The sequence below is a fragment of the Erpetoichthys calabaricus genome, chromosome 15 (genome assembly GCF_900747795.2).
Source record: "Erpetoichthys calabaricus chromosome 15, fErpCal1.3, whole genome shotgun sequence".
Taxonomy (NCBI): domain Eukaryota; kingdom Metazoa; phylum Chordata; class Cladistia; order Polypteriformes; family Polypteridae; genus Erpetoichthys; species Erpetoichthys calabaricus.
In genome coordinates, this window is record NC_041408.2 from 9,781,002 (window position 1) to 9,807,275 (window position 26,274).

The 26,274-nt window shown below is 42.0% G+C and overlaps 1 protein-coding gene across 1 annotated transcript; it reads left to right on the forward strand.

Annotated features, from left to right (window-relative positions):
- The first annotated feature begins 3,591 nt into the window (after window positions 1-3,591).
- On the forward strand, window positions 3,592-25,849 carry aldh8a1 (aldehyde dehydrogenase 8 family, member A1). Its single transcript, XM_028820129.2, has 7 exons — window positions 3,592-3,874; window positions 8,325-8,472; window positions 12,255-12,410; window positions 14,493-14,642; window positions 17,135-17,391; window positions 20,828-20,989; window positions 25,315-25,849. The coding sequence occupies exons 1-7, from the start codon at window positions 3,728-3,730 to the stop codon at window positions 25,765-25,767; spliced, it is 1,473 nt and encodes a 490-aa protein (XP_028675962.2). The 5' UTR covers window positions 3,592-3,727; the 3' UTR covers window positions 25,768-25,849.
- Window positions 25,850-26,274: the final 425 nt, after the last annotated feature.

Genomic DNA, 26,274 nt, shown 5'->3' on the forward strand with positions numbered 1-26,274 from the left:
CATGAAGGCAGAAATGCAGGTTTAATTTGGCAAGAGTAAGAAGTGCCTGGAACTAAAACCTACAGCCACTGAGGCCTCTCCACCATCTGAATTTTTGAGATCCCCTGTTAGTGTGTAGTAATGGAATGGGGATGAAGCCCAGAAGCTCTTCAGTTTGGCAGACCTTGTCTTGGTGAAGCCACCATAGATTACTGTTACTTTTCTGCCATCTTGTGGCCACAGTGGTGTCCTATATGTCTGTTAATAGCAGGCAAATTTACAGTATGCATAATCGTATCAAATACTGTCCTATTCAAAGCAGTTCATAGGAACAGGAGGAGATAAAAATAACAGTTTAGAAATGAGTACCGTAACAAATTCCAAATGAAAGGTAAATAGGTTTAGCACAAAATTAATTCTAGTTTAGAAATTAGTATCGAAACATTAAATATCAAATAAAAGATAAATTGGAATATTAAATTCTAGGTTAACACAAGAAAACAAATAGAAATAAAATGTACACTCACCTGCCACTTTAATAGGTATGCCTGTTCAACTGCTTGTTAATGTAAATATCTATCCTATGATTACATGGCAGCAACTCGGTGCATTTCAGCATGTAGGCATCGTCAAGACAACCTGTTGAAGTTCAAACCGAGCATCAGAATGGTGAAGAAAGGAGACTGAAGTGACTTTGAATGTGGCATGGTTGTTGGTGCCAGACGGGCTGGTCTGAGTATTTGAGAAACAGATGACCTAAAGAGATTTTCATGTACAAGTACAACCATCTCTAGGGTTTACAGAGAATGGTCTGAAAAAGGGAAAATATCCAGTGAGTGGCAATTGCCTGGGTGAAAATGCCTTGTTGATGCCTGAGGTCAGAGGAGAATGGAGAGACTGGCTCAAGTGCAGGGTAAGGCAACAGTAACTCAAATAAGCACTCCTTACAACTGAGGTGTGCAGAAGAGCATCTCTGAAAGCACAACACGTCGAACCTTGAAGTAGATGGGTTACAGCAACAGGAGACCACACTGGGTGCCACTCCTCTCAGCTAAGAACAGGCAACTAAGACTACAATTCACATGGGCTCACCAAAATTGGACAATGGAAGATGGAAAAAAATGTTGCCTGGTCTGATGAGTCTTGATTTCTACTGCGACATTCGGATGGTAGGGTCAGAATTTGGCGTTCGCATGAAAGGACAGATCCATCCTGCCTTGTATCAATGGTTCAGGTTGCTGGTGGTGTAATGGTATGCAGGATATTTCCTTGGCACACTTTGGGTCCCATGGTATCAATTGAGCATCATTTAAATCCCACAGCCTACCTGAGTATTGTTGCTGACCATATCCATCCCTTTATGACGGCAGTGTACCCATCTTCTGATGGCTACTTCCAGCAGGATAACACACCATCTCACAAACCTCAATTCATCTCAAACTGGTTTCTTGAACATGACGATGAGTTCACTGCACTCAAATGGTGTCCACCATCGCCAGATCTCAATCCAATAGAGCAACTTTTGGATGTGGTGGAACGGGAGATTCGCATTATGGATGTGTAGCTGATAAATCTGTTGCTGTGATGCCGTCATGTCAGTTTGGACCAAACTCCCTGAGGAATGTTTCCATTGCCTTGTTGAATCTGTGCCACAAAGAATTTGGGTAGTTCTGAAGGCAAAAGGGGGTCCAACCTGGCACTAGTAAAGTGCACCTAATAAAGTGGTCGGTGAGTGTGTATTATATGGTGCTTTTTATATCTAGCTGTCTGTTGTATAGTCATTCATACCTAACACATACAATGCCATTTATATATCTATTTCTTGTATAGTGCCTTTCATATCTAGCTGTCTGTTACATAATCATATCTAGAATGTATTGTTATAAAATGGCACTTGTATAGTTCTATTAATATCTAGCTATCTGTTATATACTGTCTCTTACCTATATTATATAGTTCTTTTCATAGCTAGCTTATCAGTTATACAGTGTGTTTCATATCCATCCTATATTGTCTTATCTGATTACCTGTTTATATAGAGTAATTTATATCTATTCTTAAATAGTGCTGTACATACAGTATTTTGTATATTGCTCTTTCTAACTAGCTGTTACATAGTCATTCATGCCTACCTTAATGTAGTGTCTTTCATAATTGTTTTGTATCTTCCCGCTCGTATCTATCGCATCTAGATACAAAAGGCACTATATAAGGTATTTTTGAGACAGTATACAAGAAACATATTAAAAGATGTTGGATGAGCTAGACATGAATGATGGTATATGTCAATATCAAAGACACTATATTTGTTATATACTGTCATTCATATCTAGTCTATAGTGTGCCTTTTATATGTATTTGTCTTATATTGTTATTCATATCTTTCTTTTTATAGTGCCCTTCATGTCTAGGTATCTGAATTAAAGTACCATTCATATTCTACAATTTTTATATACTGCCGCTCATATCTGTCTTGTATATTGCATCTCATATCTTATATAGCGTTTTTCATGTCTATCAATCTAAACGTCGTATTTGATCAAAAAGTGCAGTAAATTCTGGATGAGGGTTCTGCTGCGGTCGACACAGAGATGGCCGACTGTAGCGCCAGTTAAATGCCAATCAGCGGCCGATTTTAATGCAGGTGTGCTTGGATGCTTCAGGACAGACATAGACAAGACGGGCTGGTAAGACACTGCGGCCTGTGACAGTCCGGAGAGGACGAGCACGCTGACCCAGTGGTCCCGTCTTTTAACGTGCTGCACGCTCTAAACACCCTTTTAGCCTACTCCAAGTGCGGACTCCTCTCTGATGTATTAATCTCACATTTGCTGTCCGTCTCTCTCTTTTGATCTCGTCGCCACCGAAGCGGCCTGAGCTGTTGAGACACTGCAGGCATCGGTCTGCACAGGGTATGCCGAGGTGAGGGCTCAATGCGTTCGTGGTCAATAAATTAAGAGCTTCATGATCACATCTACCCACCCGAGGTCACGGGACACCAGCACGTCGAACTTAGTTGGGTCCGCGACTAACCCTTCAGCAAGATTTCCAAATTCATCGAGTCGGGCAGATCTCCGCATTGCCTCCACGTTTTTTCCGTGAACTCCGATCCCTCTTTTTTCCTTGGCGGTGGTCTTGCTGGGCGGTGCGAGCCCGTGGTGTTGATAGAGCGCCTTTCTCAAGCCCGCTGTTGGTGTATCGCGATTATTGAATGGCCAGCGAATTTCCGCGAGTTCCCCCTTTGATCGCCCCGCGTCCCGGTCCAGTGAGGATTGAGCAATAGGGCGGATGGGTATAAATTCGAGAAACGAGAGGAGCCCATTCAACCCATCAGTCTTGTTTATGGCTTAGATGTCCCGATATATCATACTCGTTAAAGGTTCTGAGGGTTTTTGCTTCATTTCATTTTTACCACCGTAACACAAGGGGATTAAGGATTTTCCGCCTTATATGACTGAATTTTGTGAAATAGAAAAAGAATGTGAAACTGTAACGTAAAATTGGAAATCCCAAATCCAGTGTTTTTGGGATCTCTTAAAACAGAGAAAAAGTAATCAAGGTCTGCCTTCAAACATCCAGTAACTGGAGGTTTCAACTCATTTGAGGCAGCGCAATTGGCGGACTGTCCTGTCAGTCAACGAAAAGGGTCCGCCCCTCCCTGTTAGCATTTGAAAGCCAAACCCCGGAGAGGTGAACGGACACGACGCGACACAGCCGAGCTCTTGGGGCGCAAACAGCAGCAGCGAACATGCCGAAAACCGCCCACGACAAGACCCAGCTAGTGCTGGAAAACTACATCGGGGGGAAGTTTGTGCCCTGCAGTAGACACATCGATTCGTACGACCCCTCCACCGGTGAAGTGTACTGCATGGTGCCCGACAGCGAGGGGGCGGAGGTGAGATGGGTTTGGGGTGGGCACGTTCCCCACTAAAAGAATTAACAGCCACAGATTTGCTAGCCTTGGGGACGACCAAAGCAACTCTTGATTTATTTTTATGGATTTGCCATGAATCGACACATCGATGTACAGTATGCATTCGTCTTTGACCCAGTTTTGGGTTCACTGCGATAGACTGGCTCCCCGTCCAAGGGTAGTCTCTGCCTTTCAGTCGATGTTGGTGAGGGAAAAGGCAAAAATAAAAGTGTATTTAAATGTAAAAGAAATAGAGTGCAAAAGCGCAGGCAGACAGTCCAGAGTTCGACCTCCTGGCTAACGTGAAACCGCCCTTTGATCCTGCGTGCTAATCAAAAGTCAACAGCAGCCGAGGCTAAAAGGTAATCTGAGAGCCTGAACTAAAAGAAGAAAATAAAAATAATCAATAAATAAAAGGCGCACTGCAGACTTCTCTTTGTTATCCGCAGGCACCGTTTGAAGCCGAGTAATTCGATTTTTGGTCGCAGCGATTCTTATTCGCCTCCCCAGAATCACCAAGAAATAAAAGGAGGAGAAAAATGGGACAGGATTGTGATAAGTGACCCTGCTTACCAGGGTCGGGTAGTCCTGGTTTACCAAACCACAGATTGTTTGCAAGCAGGGAGCAACAGGCTGTTCTGAAGGGGTATGCACGATTTCTATTTGCATTTTATAAAGAAAAATATTGACAGGTGTCAAAAAATGTGTGTGTGTACAACGTTCTCGAGCCCCAAATGGTCAGAGACCAATGTGCAACCCATATTCTGTATATATCCCACTTGCATGCATCAGTTTGAGAGTTTAAAAAGGATTTCGAACATCCTGATGCCAGCCTGCCAGTTTGTTAAACTGAAATTTTGAGACTTGGAGCCTTTCCTGCTTGTCTTGTATAGTAGTGTGCCCTTTTATTTGTTACATTGTGCCATTCATTTCTGTCTTAGAGTGCTCTTTATATCTAACTAGCTGTTGTGTTGTCTCATTCATGTCTACTGTGCTTTTCATATTTGTCTTGTATTTAGCCCTAATAGCTTTCTTATATAGTGCCTTTATATCTTTTAGTAGTATTCATACCTAGCTTATATTGTGCCATTATAAAGTGCCATTCATATCAATCTTATGTAGTGTTCTTTATATCTAGCTGTTAGTGCCATTCATATCTAGCTTATATAGTAAACCTCATCTTTCTTGTATGATGCCTTTAGTATGTCTCTCTTGTTCTATTGTGTCATTCATATCCAATTTGTATTGTGCATTGTTAGCTGTCAAAGTGCCATTCCTATCTATTTAATTTAAATAATGCTGTTCATATCAATCTTTATTCTATATGTCTCTAGCTATTATATAGTGTCTTTCAAATCTCTCTTTTATAGTGCCGCTTCTATCTTTCTTTTAAAATGCGTTTCATATCTGCCTATCTGTTACACCGTGTCATCCAAATCTAGCCTTTATTATGCCATTCATATCTAGCTTATAGTGGCTTTCATCTATCTTGTATACTGTTACTCATGTCTGCCACTAAAAAGATAGATATGAATAACAGCATGTAAGATATTTGGATATAAAAGGCACAATATATCTGTTATACCATATACTGTCATTCTTACTTAACTTATATCATTCATATCTGTTTGTCTTATATATTGCCACTCATATCTGTCTTATTCAGTGTCGGCCATGCTTCTGGTGTGAATAAAATCTTTATTCTCTTGATAATCAGAAACACTTTATTGAAAGAAATGGGGCGACACCAGCCGAGGGGATTAAAAATGTAGAGCGAGGTTAACGATTTGGAGCAAATTCCGGCTGATGTCTGTGAGATGATCAAACAAAAAGTCTCTGCACTTGATAAGGAGTTGGACTAAGCAAGCATTTTGGGGTCAATGATTGTCTGGCCAAACTGCTTTTGACTTTTGATCATCTGACTGGCTGGCATTTGATGTTTCATTGCCTGATGGAGCAGCCAAACCGTCATGCAAACTCAACTATAATGACACAGTTGAGCATCATCAGAATTTCAATGAAACTTAATAGCAGAGATGGTGCTACCAACTGTGTCATGAAAATCTTCAGCTAAGGAAGAGTGGATTCATAAAGTACTTGGACGATTTCACTTTTTTCACATTTTGTCATGATGCATCCTTGTGCTAAAATCATTTAAATTAATTTCTTCCCCAACTTCAAGTAACATTCAACACCACAGAATGACAAAGCAAAAATGGGATTTTAGAAATGTTTGTAAATTTACAAAAAGAAAAAAAAAAAACAAACAAACTGAAATATTCCAATTGAAAGAAATATTCAGATGCTTTCCTCAGTACTTCAATGAGGTCCCTTTGGCAAGATTTTCTGCCATTTTCCTTTGCAGCTCCTCTCAAGCTCCACCAGGATGGATGGAGACAATCAGCAGACTGTTATTTTCAGGTCTCTCCAGGGATGTTTGTTTGGGTTCAAGTCCAGGCTCTGACTGGACCACTCCAAGACATTCACAGAGTTGACCCTAAGCAACTCTTGTGTTGTCTTTGCTTTGTTCTGATGAAAGGTGAACCATCAGCCTAGTCTGAAGTCCGGAGCACCCTTGAGCAGGTCTTCATTAAGGATATCTCTGTACTTTACTCCGTTCAGCTTTCTCTCAGTCCCCAACCCCAATGCATGATGCTGCCACCGCCATATCATTGGGATGGTATTGGTGAGCAATGCTTGGTTTCCTCCACATTATGCTAATCTTGGTTTCATCAGGCCACATAATCTTGTTTCTCAGTCTGAGAGTCCTTTAGGTACCTTTTTTGCAAACTCCAAGCAGGCTTTCATGTGCTGTTTGGCCACTGTGTTACAAAGCCCAGATTCATGGAGTATGGCAGTGAGGGTTGTTCTTGTGGAAGTGTCTTTCATCTCCACACAGGTTCTATGGTCTATGACTATCAGGTTCTTGGTCACCTTTCTTACCAAGGCCCTTCTACCTTAATTGCTCAGTTTGACTGAGTGCCTAGCTCTGGGAAGATCTGTGTTTGTCCAAAACCTCCATTGAAGAATTACAGAAGCCACCTTGCTATTGCGGACCTTTTGTGGAATTCATGGCTTGGTCTTTGCTCAACTGTAGGGCTTTCTGTAGCCAGGTGTGTGCCATTCCTAGTCCTGTACAGTCATTTGAATTGATTACAGGTGGACTCCAAACAAGGTGTACAAACAATGATCATTACAATGAATGGAGCTGAGCAAAATTTAAGCATCCTAGTACAGGGTCTGAATACTTGTGTCAATATATTTGTGTTATTTTTTAATTATTTTTAATAACTGCAAAAATTCCTAAAATCCTCTTTTCACTTTGTCACTCTGAGGTACTGGCAGGGCCGGATTTTCCTATAGGCTAATTAGGCTACAGCCTAGGGCCTCAAGATCAAGAGGGGCCTACATTCAAATTGTTAGCAAAATTTTATTATCTCTCATGTAATTTACAAACTTAAAAATGGAAGGGGAAAGGGCCTCATAAGTGGAATAGCCTAGGGCCTCTTTTCATATAAATCCGGCCCTGGGTACTGGGTGTTGCTTGTTGATGTGAAAAAATGGATTTCAATGATTTTGGCACAAGGAAGCAAAATAACAAAATATGAAAAAAATGAAGAGGTCTGAACACTGTTTGAAGGCCCTGAAAGTGTTACGAAGTCATCATGGTGACATGTTGGTTAGCACATGCAAAGAAGTAAAGAGTTTCACTTCACTCTGTACGTGTGACAGTAATGACCGTATAGACTAGTGTTTCTCAACAGTTCTGGTGTTATGATGAGCCACTTTCTTTTATGGTAATGCTTTCACAACCAAGTAAGGGGTGTGTGAGCTCACACTCAGGGAATCGAGCACGATTGTCAGAGTGGGGTTGGGGTGGCAGTGACCGGCCATGAACCAGTGCACTGCCTACCCACAACCATTAAAGACTTTAGCAACTCATGACCCAGTGGTTGAGAAACATAACTATAGACCACATGTAACGTCTGATTGGCTGGCTGGATTGCACTGAACTTCTAAGCATCTGAATAACCAGCTGGACTGCTTTTGACCTCCTGACCATGTCTTTGGACAGCCAGATAATGCTTGTGTACTCCCTTCAATTAGCCAAGTACATTTACTCGTATAATGAATTTGATGTAAATTCACAGCCATTGTACAAAGTAAGATCTGATTGGTCAGCCAGTTTCTAACACATTTCCACTTCGGATCCTAGTTTTTTTTTTTTTTTTTTCTCCCTTATAGATGCCCCAGTCAACTGGGTACACCTTTACATGTTTTGTTTCGAGTGGCACATGGTGTGCAGCAGCGGGTGTATGTTAGTCTTACCAGGATGTACAGGCTGTTTGTTGAATTTCGATTATTAATTGCATTTGTTTTCCTCCTTAGATTAGACCTAAAATGTCCTTCCATCTTTGCTCTTTTTTTATAGGTTGAAGCAGCTGTGCAGGCAGCCAAAGCCGCATTCCCTGTCTGGTCCTCCAAGAGCCCACAGGAGAGGTCCAAGGTACTGAACAAGATCGCCGACCTCATCGATGCTCACCTAGAAGAGCTGGCTCAGGCTGAATCAAAAGATCAAGGTTAGGCTAACAACATACAAAACACCCGTCTCTTTAACCTTGTAGCGGTGCTACTAAATAAGAACTGCATCTCCCAGCAGTCCTTTCAGGGGCTGCTGGGGTCAAAGGTGATCAAAAATAGTTAAAAGGAGGGCAGAGGGCAAAAGGAAGAAAGTTTGTTTTGTTTGGTGCGTTGTGTGTTGCGTTTATCGGTCGTGCTGCCTGCTATTGTTGGAACTTTAATTAATCATTGTGTCCTGGACTGTATTCGTTTGTTGGAGTCTGGATCACTGTCTACCTGTGCACTGAGGACTGCGTTTGGATTCATTGGTTTTCCGGAAGAGTGGAGCGCTCCTGAATCATCCATCCGATTTCATCCTTTCAGTAACTAATAATAATAATAATTGATTACATTTATATAGCACTTTTCTCAGTACTCAAAGCACTATCCACACATGGAGGAACCAGGAAGCGAACCCACAATCTCCTTACTGCAAAGCAGCAGCACTACCACTACGCCACCTGTACCAGTAGGACTGTGTTTGTTTTCTTTCATCCTTTCACCATACAGATCGCTGGACTTAACTTCGTCACTTCTCATTTCATTCGGTTTGGTTTCATGGACTTTGCTGTGTGGTGTTTGTGTGTATATATGTTAAATATAATATCGCCGAAGGGGTCAGGGGTGGTATTACTGTTTTCATTTAGTTAATTGGGTTTCATTATACTCTTAATTGTTTGCCTTTCCCAGTGTGCTTTATTGGTCTCTGTCGTGAGTGTGTGTGGGTCGATCCAAGGCTGGGGACGTTCCTGGAATCTCTTGTATTAAAATAAATAAATCACCGTCAGCCTGGACAGTGTGAATCTTAGCGGCCCCTGACCGCTACACCCTCATTCCATCTTTTTACAAACTACAGCCCACCACAGGCATTATGGATTAGTTCCGTTGTGACTTTTGACTTAAGTCTAAACTTGTACGTGTTTCATCTTTGTTACAGACCAAAACTCTGCTGGTTATCTCAGTGTGGAGGGTTAGAGCAACGAAAGCATATCTGTATTTCGAAACGTTTGTAATCTTGAATTTGTCAACAGTGCTGGCCCACAACTCCATCACGCTGGCTTCAAATCCCAGTCTGGTGTTCCTCTTGCATCCCAAAGGCGTGCAGGCCATGTTAAAAAGAAGTGCAGTGTAACAGAGAAAATATGTAGGTGAGTGCTATGGAGTGGTGTCCCATCCAGGATGGCCTCCTACCATGCAGCCAGTGCTGCTGTGAATTTCAAATTGGATTAAACAGTGTGAATTGTTGGGGGCGCTCAACAGCAGTACCAAATGACAGAGAAAAGTGACAAAGTAGCAAAATTACACAAAAAAGTAACATAGGGAATATAAAAGTTAAACAAAGGAAGAGTACAAGCTTCAGTGTACACGAGAGTCTAACAGCACGGACACTCAAATTCCTGTCTCCATAAATTAGAAATGTCCACCAAACTGACCTTCCTTCCACCATACTTGACTTGCACAGATGCTGTTTTGAGGCATGGGCAGTGCTGTGTCTGTGCCACATGTAGGACTGTGAATTTGGAGGTCTATCTTAGTTTCATCTGACCACAAGAACCTTTTCCCACATCCAAGTTGGCTCCCTCTCTCATGCTTTGTGGAATTGTCATGAGGAATGGCTTCTTTCATGCCACGTTCCTAACTACAGCCGTGTTAGGGAAAGCTCTGGATATTGTGGGCTCATTCACACATACCCCCGGTTTAGCAACTGACTTCCGTAGTTCCCTTAAAGTTATGGGTGGCTTTTTCGTTGCTTCTCTTACCCGTCTACATCTTCCTTGGGTGCTAAGTTTTGACAGACAACCATCTGGATGTAGTGATACACCTTCCACATCTTGATCCAACAGTGCCCACCGATACATTGTTTGTCCCTTTTGGTATCACTTTTGTGTAGCACTGCTGTGGTCTGCTCTTTATTTTCACAGTAGGTACATAGAGGGAGTCTTTTATCCACCTTTTCTCTAATTACGCACTGTTAGAAACCAATTATTCAAAAAGGTCTAAATGAGAGGCATATGTGTCGTTTGCGAATACTTTGCCTCTTTTAGCTTTTGGATTGATGCCTTTCTTATCTTATTATTTCCTTCCCCATCATCAACTCTATGTACGTTGACAGTTTTGACTCTGCTTCTAGGCTGTCTTTACGGGGATATCGGGTGCCATATTGGGTGTTGTGCTTGTTCCCTTTTATGTGGTTTTCGATTTTTGTAATCGATCAAGAGAAAGTCTGATTGGTTGGGGGAGTTCTGCTTCAGCTCAAGTGGCTTAGGTTAGGATTTCCAAAACACTGGTCCATCATTTTTTTTTTTTTCCTTTTTTGGCTATCTGCAAAAATTAGAAAGGTTATGTATTTTAGCCCAGTCTTTCACAACTGCCAGTTTACAGCATTCTCTGCTCGTTGATGTATTTTAAAAGAAATGTGGATACTCTCAAGATGGATTCTGTGGAAAATGTGGATACTCTGAATATGCCCAAGAGGGAACTACAACCTTCTCTGATCTAATGCTACTAAACCTGAACTCCAGAAACCAGGTGTGGTGCTAGTATAGGGTCTGGGTGGGCCTAGGCCAGACACTTCTCATTCGCCTGCAGTGGATTGTTTTATCTCCTCAAGTGACAATTAACTTATACAGTAATACGTACATAGTGTGCTTCAAACACTACTATGGATTGTGTCAGAAAATCTACAGCTACCCAGCCGACCAATGTCCATGGATCATCCACGTCACAGATTTGTGTGATATTCAAGAAACACCAACTCAATCAAGGTTAAAGCTTCCAACTTGTCTCACTGCCGGTAAAGTCGTGCAGCTTTATGGCTCATTGATTCAACCAATAGTAGTGGGTGACTGGAGTAGAGGATATCGAAAGATGCAGTTTTGACACTTTTGTAATAATCAAATTGAGGACAGATTCACTTGTGCATTCGGAGAATGGAAACACGCCTCATATGTCGCTTACACAAGTTGAAAGGGACAGCAAAATGGTATTATATAAAGGTCAGAATTTAGAATGGATGTTATTTGAGCGTTTGTGCCTCGCAATAAGCTAGAAGGTCATATGTATCATCAAAAAGTAGGTAGGCACTTTATCTTCACTATTTGCAAGTGGATTTAAATTTGTGTTAACAAAAATCACTTTTTTTTTTTTTATTAAAGTAATTTACATTTGTACGGGTGGACTTATAAAATGTTTTTTTTTTTAAATGAATGTATATTAACAGTAATAAAAAAAATATTAGGCCCACTCATGACAAAATTAAGTCCACCCTTTTACGAAATTCCAGCGGTGCTACCACCAGAAACTCCAAGAGGGACTAATTCCTTATGTCCTGCTGTCCAATCATGTTAGTAAATCTAAATGCTGGAAACTCCAATATGGATAGTAAAATATGATCAGAAAGTGGGTGGTAATGATCCGTGAAGAGTTTGCCACAGTATGACCAATGAAAAAAGTCAAAAAGTTTAAAAACCACAAGCTAAGAGGGCTCATGTCCAACAGCACCAAGTGAAGAGGCACAGCCAAGAGGAGTGTCGTTTCAGGGAAGTTCTCATGTCCAGGTTTTGTTTTGTTTCATCAATAGATGCTCATTACCTGTAACTCCTCTGTCTGGACAGATTTGTTTAGTCTAATGCATTTGTTTGTTCAATTTTTTTAAGCCACCGGCCCTGCCATCCTCTGTGAATTGTGCTTAGTGGTTTTGAGCGAGGACATTGATGAACGTTTTCTTGTCTTTCAATTGCAGGGAAGACGATCAGTCAGGCAGAGACTCTGGAGATTCCCCGTTCCTCTTACAATTTCCGTTTCTTTGCCTCCTCCATTCTTCACCATGTGACCGAGTGCTCTGATATGGACCACATGGGCTGCCTTCATTACACCCTCCGGACTCCAGTGGGTGTGGGTAAGAGAAAGACTCCGCTTTACCCTAGGGTTGCATTTAGGTTGGCAGCAACACATGTAGCCATGTTTACATGAGGAGGAAACCCAAAAATTCCATGAAGCATTTTAAAAAAAAAAAAAAAAAAAAAAACCCTTTATTATAAATACCTAGTGGCATATCCAAGAATTTCACCCTACTCCCGTGCTGCTGACCGATTCTGGGAATTTTTGCCCCCCCTTTTATAACACCTTTGTTAACAAGAGAGTGAGGCTGAGAAAGAGAAACTCTACTTGTGTGTGTCACCCTAAGTGGATATTTCTACCCAACTGCAGTCAGACTCGTGAACAATCAGTAACCTTGTGCCACCTCCACTGCTACCTGCACATATACTTCTGCCACTGTCTCGGTTTATTCCTAGGATTCTGTTTTTATTTATTTACTTATTTATATTCATTTATTTATTGTGTGTGTTTTTTGTTTATGTTCACTGTCTGCGGGGGCACAAGCAAGCAAGCATTTCATTTTACATGGTACTTGTACAATGGAGCGGGAGGTCGACAGACAGATCGGTGCGGCATCCGCAGTAATGCGGGCTCTGCAACGGTCCGTCGTGGTGAAGAGAGAGCTGAGCCAAAAGTCGAGGCTGTCGATTTACCACTCGATCTACGGTCCTACCCTCACCTATGGCCACGAACTTTGGGTAGTGACTGAAAGAGCAAGATAGCAAATACAAGCGGCCGAAATGAGTTTTCTCCGCAGGGTGGCTGGACTTTCTCTTAGGGTGAGGAGTTCAGTTATCCGGGAGAGACTCTGAGTAGAGTCGCTGCTCCTCCGCATTGAGAGGAGTCAGTTGAGGTGCTTCGGGCATCTGGTCAGGATGCCCCCGGATGCCTCCGTGGGGGGGTGTTCCGGGCATGTCCCACTGGGAGAAGGCCACGGGGCAGACCCAGGACACGCTGGAGGGATTATATCTCCCGGCTGGTCCTGGAACGCCTCGGGGTCCTCCCAGAGGAGCTGGAGGAGGTGGCCGGGGAGAGGGAGGTCTGGGCTTCCCTGCGTAGGCTGCTGCCCCAGCGACCTGATCTCAGATGAGCGGTGGATAATGGATGGATGGATGGATGGTACTTGTACACATGACAATAAAGAATTGATATCATCAGGCTAAATGCTCAAAGGTATTGAAACTTTTAATCAGGGCAATTTCAGTGATCATGATGATTACTAAAGGACACACACAAATCTGCCATGATAAATGGCTTCACCGGACCACAGTTCCTCAATAAAAATGGAGTTTTGTCTGATCACTCATAATTTTCGAAAAATGGCTAACCTGTTACAAATTCTGCCAGGGCTATGTTAAATTATGGGCACAAATTTATCGGCACATCTTAGCTCAACAAACATTTGATGGACCAAATGGTCTCCTCTCTTTTGTCCAATTTCTCAAGTTCTTTACTTAGATTTTGCTAAGATTAGATTAGATTCTCAATGTAGACTCCATTGTGTCATCCTGCCCAGCCAACCCTCATGGTTGGAGGTAGTGAAGCCCTGTATTCTGAGCAGCAAAATTACATTTTTTCCCCCTCTTTCTATACACATTCAGACTGAGGTGTTGAGTGCCAATTTTTGCTATTGATATTAAAAATAATGAAAATCCTGGTTGATTGTTTCAATAAAGACGAAACCAGGCCACTGTAGTGCAGGAAACCTAAGGGAGGTCATACTAACAAAAAGGCCAAGAATTCTGGTTAAAAATACATGCAGTTTGTGCATTAAAACCTTTTAAAATTGTAAGGACAATTTCGAATGCAATGACGTGAGCTTTGAAGAAATTCAACAAGTGATTCACAACTTTAACATTTTCCTGGGCTGCAATGGCTGATTTCTGCCTTGCACCCGATGCTGTCTTTATAGGCTCTAGCATCCCGTGACTCTGTATCGACTTTAGAACAGCCCTGTGCATAAAGTTAAGTGCCCCTTTTTCCACTGCAGGGCCCTGAAATGGTTTGTAAAACGGGTTTTGAATTTTCTTGTCCCTGGTGCTTCTGCCCGTGGCTCAACATAACATATCTCATTAATACTCATTTTTCTCTCACCCATCAGCTGGTCTCATCAGTCCATGGAATCTGCCTTTGTATTTGCTGACATGGAAGATCGCCCCTGCCATTGCGATGGGGAACACGGTGGTTGCCAAGCCTAGTGAGATGACTTCAGTCAGCGCGTGGATGATGTGCAAGCTACTGGATGAAGCAGGTAGGAGACACTCTGGCTGTTGGTTTAATCTTACTGAGTGCATTTAACACGTTGACAGCTAAATGTGAATTTACTCATAGTTGGCGATCTATAGATGGATGCCACCTACAACTTATCTTGTAAAATATCTTGGGGCTGTAGCGCCAAATCCAAGCAAATTCATGGGTAACATACAGTATGTAAATAAGAAGATAATGGGAGTCTGAAGTAAAAATGAAAAATCAGTGCAGCGTCACAAAATACTTTCAGTTAATAGTACACATATGTAGAACCATCATACATCTAAACAACTCAACGATTGGCTTCTGATCACTACAAAGTCCAAATGGAAACTGGAACATTTGATTGCAATGAATTGTGTGACATCTAACTTGTTAGACCCAGCCAGTCACATTGACATACTGTGTCACTGCTGGTTGCCTACATTTGATGACTGCACACTATGTCCTCTGTCCAAATTAATGGATACTGTGTTTGAAAACGTCATTTCTGTTTAGATGGTGATGGGAAACTGATCTTTGCGGTGTTTTTTTTGGACTGTGTGTTCAGACAAAGTTTTGGGATTGGGTGTTTAATTTTCTAAAATTATCTTTTGATTTCTGAACTTACCGTGTTTCCCCGAAAATAAGACCAGGTCTTATATTAATTTTTGCTCCAAAAGATGAACTAGGGCTTATTTTCAGGGGATATCTTATATTTATTCATGTACAACAATATACATTTATCCAAATACAGTCATAACTCTCCACATTCAAACCCTGAATTTCTTGCTACGCTTTTAGGATCCTCCAGGATCGATGAGCGAGCTTTGATGTTTGATGAATGGTTCGATGTGGTGAAGCAAAATTCTGACATACAAATGTATTCATGATGCTTTGATATTTAAGTGTCGCATATTCCCCAAAGTAATGAAGCGATATATTTTAAAAGTCTCACATACCATCTTCTGTGCCGTCTTTTTTTTTTTTTTTGTACCTTCACAACAGCATCAGAATGTGCGGCGGCGTATTGGAGCCACAGAGAAAAAGGAAATAAGGACATAATGAAAAATGTCTATTTTGTGATTAAAGTGGAAATGTCTGCTTTAAACTCGAAATGACCACTTTAACGTCATAGTTTTACTTTATCATTAAAGCAGATCGTCGTAAACGTCATCTTAAAACCGACCCAGTTGTTAATGTCTACGCGCTTCTGGGGCTTCCACCTGACCTGACAGCAGCATCGCCACACAGAACACGTCACAGTTCTGATAGTCCAGCTCTCTGCACATTTAGAATTCTTAGATTTATACTTGATATCACTTTCAGGAGGAAATGCATTAAAAATAAGTCTGTGACATTTTACAGATAAATCGTTAACTTTGTTTAAATAATGAATACTGTTAATAGTTACACCTATGGGGTGGCACAGTGGCAGAGTGGTAGCGCTGCTGTCTCTTGTGATCCCTGCCTGGAGTTTGCTTGTTTTCCTGGTGGGTTTCCACAGTGGGCTCAGTTTTCCATCCAAAGACATGAAGGTTTGGGGATTTGGTGAAGCTACAATGACGTCAGTGTGTGTGTGTGTGTGTGTGTTTGTGTTCACCTTGCGATGAGCTGATGCCCTGTCCAGAGATTTTGTTTCTGTCTTGCGCTGATTCTGCAGGAATGGGCGCATCCCTGAATTGATGGATGTAATCATTAAACATCCTTTTCAGAGATATTGTGGCAAGGTGTCCTTATAATATAATGGATGCGCGTGAAGTATAAACCTGGCCTTATAGGTGCCTTACTTTTCATCTGACGATCTTGACTAGAGCTTATTTTCGGGGAAACACGATAGTTTTAATATGACATTTCTTTCTCTTTAGTACTTTCTTCATTTTTATGCACATTTTGAAAATGATCTGGTGCGTAGTGGTATTAGTACTGTCGTGTACAGAGTACAGTGAAACTTTTTACTATCCTGTACAATCTTGCAACATGTTGCCACCATAATGAACAAGAATGTATTAAAATACAAAACTTTATTGTATTTAATAGGGAAAAAAATGATTTACCTGATTAACACTTACTACTGTTTCCAAACTACTTGTATGGTTGCCAATCCAGAACTTTCCTCTTTCTTGTACCTTCTCAGACTGGCTTAATCCACTTAAAGGTCTTGTGGTGGGTCAGCGTACAGTTGAGGAAAGTAAGACTGCGGCTGTCTGTCCACTGAAATTCCCAGTTCTGTGTAGAAAAATGGTGTGATCAATTGTGTCAAAAGCTGCACTTAAATCTGAAAACACAGAGAGAGCGGTGCTGCCTCCTTCAGAAAAAGAATAAGAAGATCATTAACAATTGTATAAATATACGGGGACGTCAAGGGTTTACAGTTCACAAACTCCTTTGAGGAAATTGGTTGTTAATAATCCCTTTAAATAGCATGTTGGGATTGTATGACCCTCTACAGTTTCCAGCAAAACTTGCACTCTGAAAAGTTTTTTTTTTTTTTTTTTTTCTTTTCCCTGTTAGGGGTCCCTCCTGGTGTGGTGAACATTGTTTTTGGCACAGGACCTAAAGCTGGACAGGCACTTGTGTCTCACCCCGATGTTCCTCTGATTTCCTTCACTGGCAGCACAATGACTGCTCAACACATTACTAAATGCAGCGCCCCCTACTGCAAAAAGCTGTCTTTGGAGCTGGGAGGCAAGAACCCTGCCATCATATTTGACGATGCTAATCTAGAGGAATGTATTCCTACCACTGTGCGCTCGAGCTTCTCTAACCAGGTATGGCCCTGCTTCTATTCACTCTACCGCTTTATGCTTTTAAACATTTTTATATCGGCCCTGTTAAGGTTTTGTTTCACACATGAATTTTTATAGATAGTACTAAATAAATATGTTAACTAGCCACAGTTCCTGTCAAAAACAGGTAACAGAATAATTAAATACTTGCCATCTCTTGCCCTACATGTATTTTAGTGCCCCTCCTCTGTTTTTGCACAAGTATGGATGTCTCTTCACTGGCGCTCCCTTTCTGAAGCTTACTCTTGTAAAGCCTGCTACTCTGACTCTTGACATCATTTTCTCACCTCATGTCTGGTTTTATACTTCTCATCGTTGAAGGTGATGCTCTTAGCGTGCCTTGTGCACCTTTACACCTCCTCATGTGTCTCACACTTGCACTTCCTCTTTGGATTGTGTCACCAAAGCCAAACTGACCAATCTGATTACTCAGAGGGACTGGACACACAGACTTTAGTGTTTGATTATATACACTAGTCATTTAGCCCGTTACAATAACGGGCGCTAGAACAGTAGTGCATAAACATTAGTAGGAACAGTCTTATTAAATGGCAAGGGACTTTGACCTCATTCTTTTTGTTGGTCGTATTTTTCTTTATTTCAGCCTTTCTTTTGTTGGTTTACTTGCTGAGCTGACCGTTCTTCATGGGCTGCCGCCGTGTATTGTGTGTCTTTAATTTTCTGTGACAGTAATACTGTCTTGTACGGCTCTATTCAATAAGGGCGCGCACAAAAAGGCGAGCTTCAAAAGGGCGACCTCAGTTGAGCACAGCGAATAAAGGCATTCGTAGATAATTTAGTTCAAATGGCTCTGGAATATGTGAAGAGCAACAAAGGTGCAGATCTTTATTTACGCGCGCCTTTATTCGCTGCGCCCAATTGCGGTCGTCCTTTTGAGGCTCGCCTTTTTGTGCACGCCCTTATTGAAGGATACTGTCTTGTACGTCCGCTGGCTTGTATGTCCGTAATATACCTTTATTTTCTCTGGCGGTAATACAGGCGTGCGCGTCGGTAATATGCCTTTAATCTCCTCTGACAGTAATACTGGCTTGTATGTGGCTGTAATATGCGTCACTGTATTGTGTACCTTTAATTTCCTCTCGCAGTAATACTGGTTTATATTTCCGTAAAACGCCTCTAACTTTCTCTGACAGTAATATCGCGCATCGCACCATGCCCCGCGCATGCGCACTTCACCAGAAGACACCCACACACGGACACCTGGACGTACACAGGGATTTTATTAAAGAGGATTCGATTAGATAGATTCCTGCATGTAATGTTTCACAGATTTTGTATGTGTGTTTTGGTGTTTTTATTATGAATATTTGATTTTTAGTGTTGTTATTTCAAATTATTTGAACAAAATGTAATTGCCATTTGCTTATGTGAAGTAGTAGGATGTGTCATGTTACTGTGATTGTTGCCTCTTTGAGGTGACAGGATAAGTTTTCAGTTTACCTTCTCTCTTGATGGATTCACGTCTCAAAATCGTTATTAACGACGGTTAGCTTCAGTAGTAGGTAGACTCTATCTAGCGTAAGGTGTTGCTTCTGGATATCTTGGAACTCCTTTCCATCCTTGATTTTGATTCTCGTTTTGCCTTTGACCTGGGCTGACCCCGACTATGATGCTTCACTCTCACGTTATCTCCTGGTTATTTCCTTTTCATTCTGCAATAATCCTCAGACACCTTGTGTCTCATAACAATTTCTTGCGTTTTCATTTGACCTCAATAGCAAAGGCAGCTGTGAACCCCACTAACCAAAATTTTATCTCACAGTTGTAACGGCCGACCCCTTACCCAGCCGGCAGCTACACCTCTAAGACCTGTGGCCTGGATAATTTACTGAGTTTGAATCTAACTGTCAAGCCGTTCCTCTAACAAATTAAACTTTTCCCCACAATCGACGGTGTAAATATAAGCACAACAGAAAAGCAGCTATGTAAAATTAAACTGATTAATTGTATTAAATGAAATAACAAGACAAATGAAAAATAGAAATAAATATAAATATCCCTCCACCACAGCAACAACGAGACACCACCATATATAAATACAACAAACCCTCCCTTGGCCCTGTAACATATAACAAACAACAAATGATATACGGAATGAATGATCGTGAATTTGAGTCCGGTTATAACAACTGTCCTGAATACGGATGACTGAACTAAAGATAAGTGAGTTGTTTGATTTTCCCGGCAATTGGAGCAACCTCACCGTGATTCCTCAGCACGCTGTAATGGCCAGAGTCCGAAAACTCTAAACGTTAATGCGGTGATCCGACCCCGGGGTCTCCGCAGATGAGGGATGGAAGACAGTCCGGCGGAATGAAAAACAAACTACAGTATTGTAAAAGTGCAATGTGAAAAAACAGCAGGTAAGTTGATCTGTGGTTGTGAAAAAATGGTCTCCTTTCTCCTTTCCTTTTTCCCTTGGCTTTTCCCTCCTGATTGCGTAAATAGTCCTGTGACAGATGTAATTAATTGATAGTGAACAGGTGTTTTCCAGGTTTGGGGCTGCGGTCTCCTTCCATCATCAGACGACATTCACTGACACACACAGAAACAGCAAACGGGACAATGGAAACAAGACACCCGTAGTACTAACATTTGACAACACTATAACTATGTAGCCCCGCTACACAGTCAAGTTTGTTTGTGAAATTCTCACTTGCATATCTGCCAAGACTTTGAATATCTCCACCCTTGTACCACAAACGTACAGTAGGCCTACTTGTGAGTGGAATAAGACCACGTTGGTTTACTGTGTGTTGTTGACTGTTACAAAACATCACTTGAAGGACATGTTCTAAATCTGCATCAGGACAGCAGTCGACACTAGACATCATTTTTCTACTGTATGTTTGCTGACATTTTGGTATTTACATGTTTTGGTTATTTGTAATAACACTTTCTTGTTGAAATTCAATACTTTTGGCTCGTTTTTCCAGATTAAACAAAATTCTAAGGAGGCTACTCAAAAGAAAAACTTAACTGTCCCCTTAAAGTTTCAGAATCTGCATTGGTCTATTGGTTGTAAGTAGATATTTTGGCCACAAGATGGCGATATATGGTCAGCATTTTAACACCGCATTAACGTTTAGAGTTTTCGGACTCTGGCCATTACAGCGATACTTTAACGTTACAAAGCAAAACAAAAAAAAAAAAAAGACTTTAGCTTACAGGCCGTGTAGAAATTGAATCCGAGGTGAAAAGGTTACCAGGACACACTCATGACTTACTGTAGACTTTTATCAAATCACTCTACCTACCGGTCATATTTTAATTGTACAATTGTTCTACCTCAAACATGTCTACTTTAGATAAAAGAGCAAGCCACATAAATTGATATAAAGCATACTGTATATGATCACGTGCACTTCCTTACTCAGCTGTGCATTTACTTCCACAGGGAGAGATCTGTTTATGCACCAGTAGAATTTTTGTACAGAAGGGAGTCTACAGTGAGTTCCTGCAAAGGTTTGTAGAAGCTGCCCAGAAGTGGAAGGTGGGAGTACCCAGTGACCCCACAGCACAGATCGGTGCTCTGATCAGCAAAGAACACTTGGAGAAGGTAAGAAAAGGGGGATCTTCATGCCGTGTCAGATACCTTGTTTTATACAGAGCTGCACTTTTTATTTATTTAAATAAAAATTCTAGAAGCAACTCAACAGGGTGTCAATTCCATTGTGATCTGTGGGGGCATCTCAGAGCCCCAAATCTCAGACACAACTTGACTCGCACAAGTCCTGGTGCTTTTTATTACAGAAAATACCTTGAAACAGGCTTCTCCATGATAAACACAAGGCTTTTGCTCTCACTTTTCTTTTCCTCCTCCAAACCTCCCAGGTGTGTGTTGTTCTACTGCTCCCAAAGTTCAACTCACCTGAGTGAGGCGGAGGGCTCCGTAGAACCAGGATGTGCTAGAACTCCCTCTGTGTCAGCACTAGAAGTGAAGAAACCCGTTCAGGTCAGGTGCCATCTCCCCCTAGTGGTCCCCTGAGGAACTCCAGCAGGGTTCATTTGGTCGTCAGGTGTCCTGCGTACACAGCCTGCCGCTCCCAGTAATGAGAGCCTAACATGTTTGATTGTATCCTAGCCAGTCACAGACCATTTGGTCTCCGTCGTTAGGTTTGTGACGTTAGGTGATCGGCTTCATTGGAGGGCGCTGCTGCCTGCCTACGACAGGCTGTGATTGTATGAATAACGGCTACGATTCAGTGTCACTGGAAAAGTCGTGTACTGTGATCTGGCCGCATTGTTTTCACAAAATTCGTAAGTGACACATCAAGAAGTAAACCTGCTTCATGTTAGTTTGCCAGAAAAGGATCGCACTTATTCCACTACTTTTACTCTCACTTTCAATAGATAGTTTTTACAAATAAAATGTATTGTTGAAAAGTACTAAACTACAAAAGCATAAAAACTGAAATTTATTTACCAAGCGCCTTCAGCATGGGAAAGGCGCTATATAAATAAAATTTTTATAATTATTATTATTATAAGTAAGTTTGTTAGCTTCATTATGCCAGTATGGGTAAGTTTGTACTAGCAAAGTTTTTTTTAATACAGTGGAACCTCGGTTTGTGAGCGTAATTCATTCCGGAAACGTGACCGCGGTCCAAAGCTCGTATATCAAAGTGAATTTCCCCATAAGAAATAATGGAAACTCGGATGATTCGTTCCACAACCCAAAACTATTCATATAAAAATGATTAATACAAAAATATAAAGTAAAAATACATAAAACAAATTAACCTGCACTTTACCTTTGAAAAGAATCATGGCTGGTGTGAGTGAGTTTCTAAACTCTTGTGGGATTCCACCTAACGGGACGACACGTGGAAGAGCGTCCCAAAGCAATCGCAGTCTGCCAGCGCTGTAGCAGTTCGCCGTAAAAGTGAATCGTAAAAGATCGCGGACATGCTATAAGCGCCTGCCATCGATGGGTGATACAAGGAACAAGGAACATTATAAATGCGCAGGGCCCTGCCTGACTGCTGTGTCTGTGTATAGGAGAGCGGCAGATCCCACTACAATAAATAACCGCACTGTTGCTGTTTCAAGCTGAATAAAGCTGGTGTTGCTAAAGTACTGAGCTTCATGTTTTGGGGTGCAAGACGGGGGACTCACATGTCACAGCACACACACACAGTCAGAATGCTGTAGTAAACACTATACGCTCGTATGGATGTTGACTATATGAGTGAGGCACGCCGACTCAGACGGAGAATAGGAGACGATTACCCACAATCCCGCAGCGAGAGAGAGAGAGAAGAACCATCAGCTCAGTTGTGATCACAAGACACTCAGCAAACGAAGCGTATACATACTACTCGTACTGCAAGGCCTCACTCATTTATCAAGTCAAAATTTATTAAAAATTTTAACTTGTCTTGCAAAACACACGCAAACCAAGTTACTCGCAAACCGAGTTCCACTGTATTTAACTTTTGTTTGCTGCATTTCAACAAATAATAATAATAATAATAATAGGTTACATTTATTGTGCGCCTTTCACAAACCCAAGGTTGCTTTACATAGAGTAAAAAAAAATTACACAGATGACAAAAGTTTGTAGAAGAGGAAAGTGTTCAGTTGCGATTTAAAAGTGCAGAAAGAGGAGCAAACTTAGAGAGACTGAGGAAGAGAGTTCCAGAGTTGAGGGGCCATAACACTGAAGGTCTGGTGCGGGGGACAGTAAGGAGATGACTGCTCAAGGACCTGAGAGAGCAACAAGGAGTGTAAGGAGCTGAGTGAGGTAGAGGGGGGCAAAGGTTATGGAGGGCTATGAAGGTGAGAAGCAGAATCTTTAATTTAATCCTTGGTGGAACTGGTAACCAGTGAAGCTGGGAGAGAACAGGGGAGACGTGAGCAGAACGCTTTGTGTGGCTGCGGAGTTCTGAATGTCCTGTAGCTTCTGTGTAGATTGTGCAGGGAGGCTGATGAAGAGGGAATTACAGAAATCAATACGAGACATCATGAAATAATGAACCAGAGTTTGAGCTTCATTAAAGGACAGAAATGGATGGAGGTGGGCAACGTGACGGAGATGATAGAATGAAATTTTGGAAAGAGACCTAATGTGTAGCTCAAAGTTAAGTGAGGAATCCAACAAGACAACAAGATTTCTGACAACAGGAGCAGGTTTGACAAAGTGGACCATCAACAGAAACAGAGAAGTTGGATACCTTAGAACATTGGGAGTTTGGACCTAGCAATAGATGTCAGTATATTGTAATTTGAAATAAACCGGGTAAATGAGCTGGAATCTTATGAAATACTGTATTTGGTACATTTTTATCATTTAACTATTTATCTGCACATTGTTTTCATATTTTGTATTTGTGGTGTTAGAAGAAATATGCAGACACGCAGCATTTAAACTTATGGTTCGCTTTGCTAAATCACATTGGCCTCACGTTAAGTCGTATGCTGATCAGGAGTTCAGGTAGACGTCGTTCCACAGTTGTGTTCCCTCAGCACAGACACACAAGATGAGCAGTGGACCTGTCAAAGCGGTGTGTAAACTTTATGTACTCATCAAAATTAAGGTGCTGGCTACAAATGTAACTGCTGTAATAGCTTATAAAAAAAAAAAAAAAAATCTGGTCTTAGATTAATTGAGAATGCCACGCTGTATTTTGCCACTTTTGTATTCTCACTTTATGATATTAAATGGTAGCTTGAGCAAAACCAGAAGGTCCATGTGTGCTGTGGCCCCCAGGGCTGGATTTGGATGTTCAATCCAACGTCTAATAGGCAAACTGCTGTTCTGCCAGTTTGACAACTTAGGAAGCTTTTTTTGTTAGCTGGTAACCCAAAATGAACATGCATATAAACCACGGGCATAACTGTACCTGCAGTTCAGCTTAGAATGAAGTGTTCAATGCAGCTTGCTCAGTCGATCTGGCACACGTCGAAGGCTGGCAGCAAAACCCGACCCTGTTTAATCCAGTTCAGACTTGTTTCGAGTCCACACACTGCCACTAGCGAGAAATCCCCGAAGGTCCAGTCCTTCTCATTTACATCGAGGCCTTGGAGTCAAAAGCACAAACGTTTTCCCAGCTTGGCTAAAGAACAACTCCTTTACCACAGTGATAAAGTGGGCTGCCGTGTAATCCAAAGGGCCCAAGTCTTGCCGCTGCTACCATATCAGGGAGAATGTGTAGGCTGAAAGGGGACGGTGGCAGGCACAGTGTAGGATTAGGGGGTGAGTTAGTGAGCCCACCACCACCACACAAACGGTAGCCTGGTCGTTACAAATTCAACCAGCCACTGGGCTCTAGCACAGAGACTGAGAATGTGGCGATGTAATGCAAATTCCTGTATGCCCTCTTGGGGGATTGGCATCTCTCTGAGTGAATTCTTGAGGAGAGCCTCCCACACTTGGGACACTTTGGAGTCCCCAACTAATGGCATAAACAATTCTTTACAAATGCGAGAGTAAAAATGGATAGACGGTAAGAAAGACACATAACAATTGGTTCTATAATTTGAAACCAGGATGTTAAATTGATAAGACAGCAGCATGAACCAGGCGGCAGTGATGGTGTAATTTCAGTACAGAGTTGGCTCTCTTTTGGTAGCGACGGGGATTCGAACCTTCAGGATACCAGCGCAGATCCTTAGCCTCAGAGCCACCACTCCACCCCGAGTAGATTTTAGTAGTAGTTTTGTGAGTAGATGTGGCAGAAAGGTATGGCCAATCTCCTTAGAAAATGTTAGCTAGGACAGCCAAACGTTTGTCCTCTTGCATGACCCGTTCTGTCTTGACCCTTTTAGCATGTCAGACAGGCAGGCATGTAAGCACTTCCCTTTGGTTTTAATTGCTCCGTCTGTTTTAGGAAGGGTTGCTTTAATAATAAAAGTCATGCCACTCTGTGTTGCTTATTTCAGGTCCAGGGTTATGTAAAGCTGGCCAAAGCAGACGGTGGAAAAGTGTTGTGTGGTTATGGCGTGGATTCCATTCAAGTGCCAGACAAAAACAAAAACGGCTACTTCATGCTGCCCACTGTGATCACAGAGGTGACGGATTCATCACGGTGTATGCAAGAAGAGATCTTCGGTCCGGTCACCTGTATACTTCCGTTTGACAGTGAGGAGGAGGTCATCCAGAGAGCTAATAACGTCAAGTATGGACTGGCTGCCACCGTGTGGTCAAGCAATGTGGGCAGAGTTCACCGGGTGGCCAAGAAGCTTCAGGCGGGGCTCATCTGGACCAACTGCTGGCTCATTCGGGATCTTAACCTGCCGTTTGGGGGAATGAAATGCTCTGGAGTGGGCCGGGAGGGGGCAAAAGACTCGTTTGAGTTTTTTACAGAGGTCAAAACAATCACGATCAAGCACTGACCAGGGTGTGTGTTGTCCAGCGCTAATCTCTTACTGCATTCAGGCCTTAACATTTTCTTAATAAATTCACTTTCAGAGAGAACGGTGGTCTTTGGCTAATGGCTCTTTAAAGTCGACTGCATGGTGGAGAAGGGCTGTGGCTGCAGTGAGTGTGGACGTCACTTTAGACTTGCGGTGTGTGGACAGCTCAACGGGTTACAGTGCGTCTGTCGGAAATCTGCATTTCTTGTTCTATTTCTTATTACTTCTCTGCACATGGAATGTCTAAAGAGCATCTTATGCAGAGTTCAACTAAGAATGTGAAACCCGTGATACAGGAGGACACAGCAGGGCTGTCATAGGGCACAGAATGACTTGGTGAGAGAATTGGACTAATAACACAAAATGGTTTGTCATATCATCATGTTAGATTCTATAGACGCTCATCCTGAGCTGCACTTTGACGGCTTTAAGAGCCATATTGTGCACAACTCCTTAGGCCCACTCTTGTCTGCTGGGGGGGCTACG

Bases quoted from the DNA above. Each gene is read 5' to 3' on its own strand.
- aldh8a1 (XM_028820129.2), top strand. From the start codon at position 3,728: ATGCCGAAAACCGCCCACGACAAGACCCAGCTAGTGCTGGAAAACTAC. The intron at 3,875-8,324 runs GTGAGATGGGTT...CTTTTTTTATAG, and splicing joins CCGACAGCGAGGGGGCGGAG to GTTGAAGCAGCTGTGCAGGC. The intron at 20,990-25,314 runs GTAAGAAAAGGG...TGCTTATTTCAG, and splicing joins GCAAAGAACACTTGGAGAAG to GTCCAGGGTTATGTAAAGCT.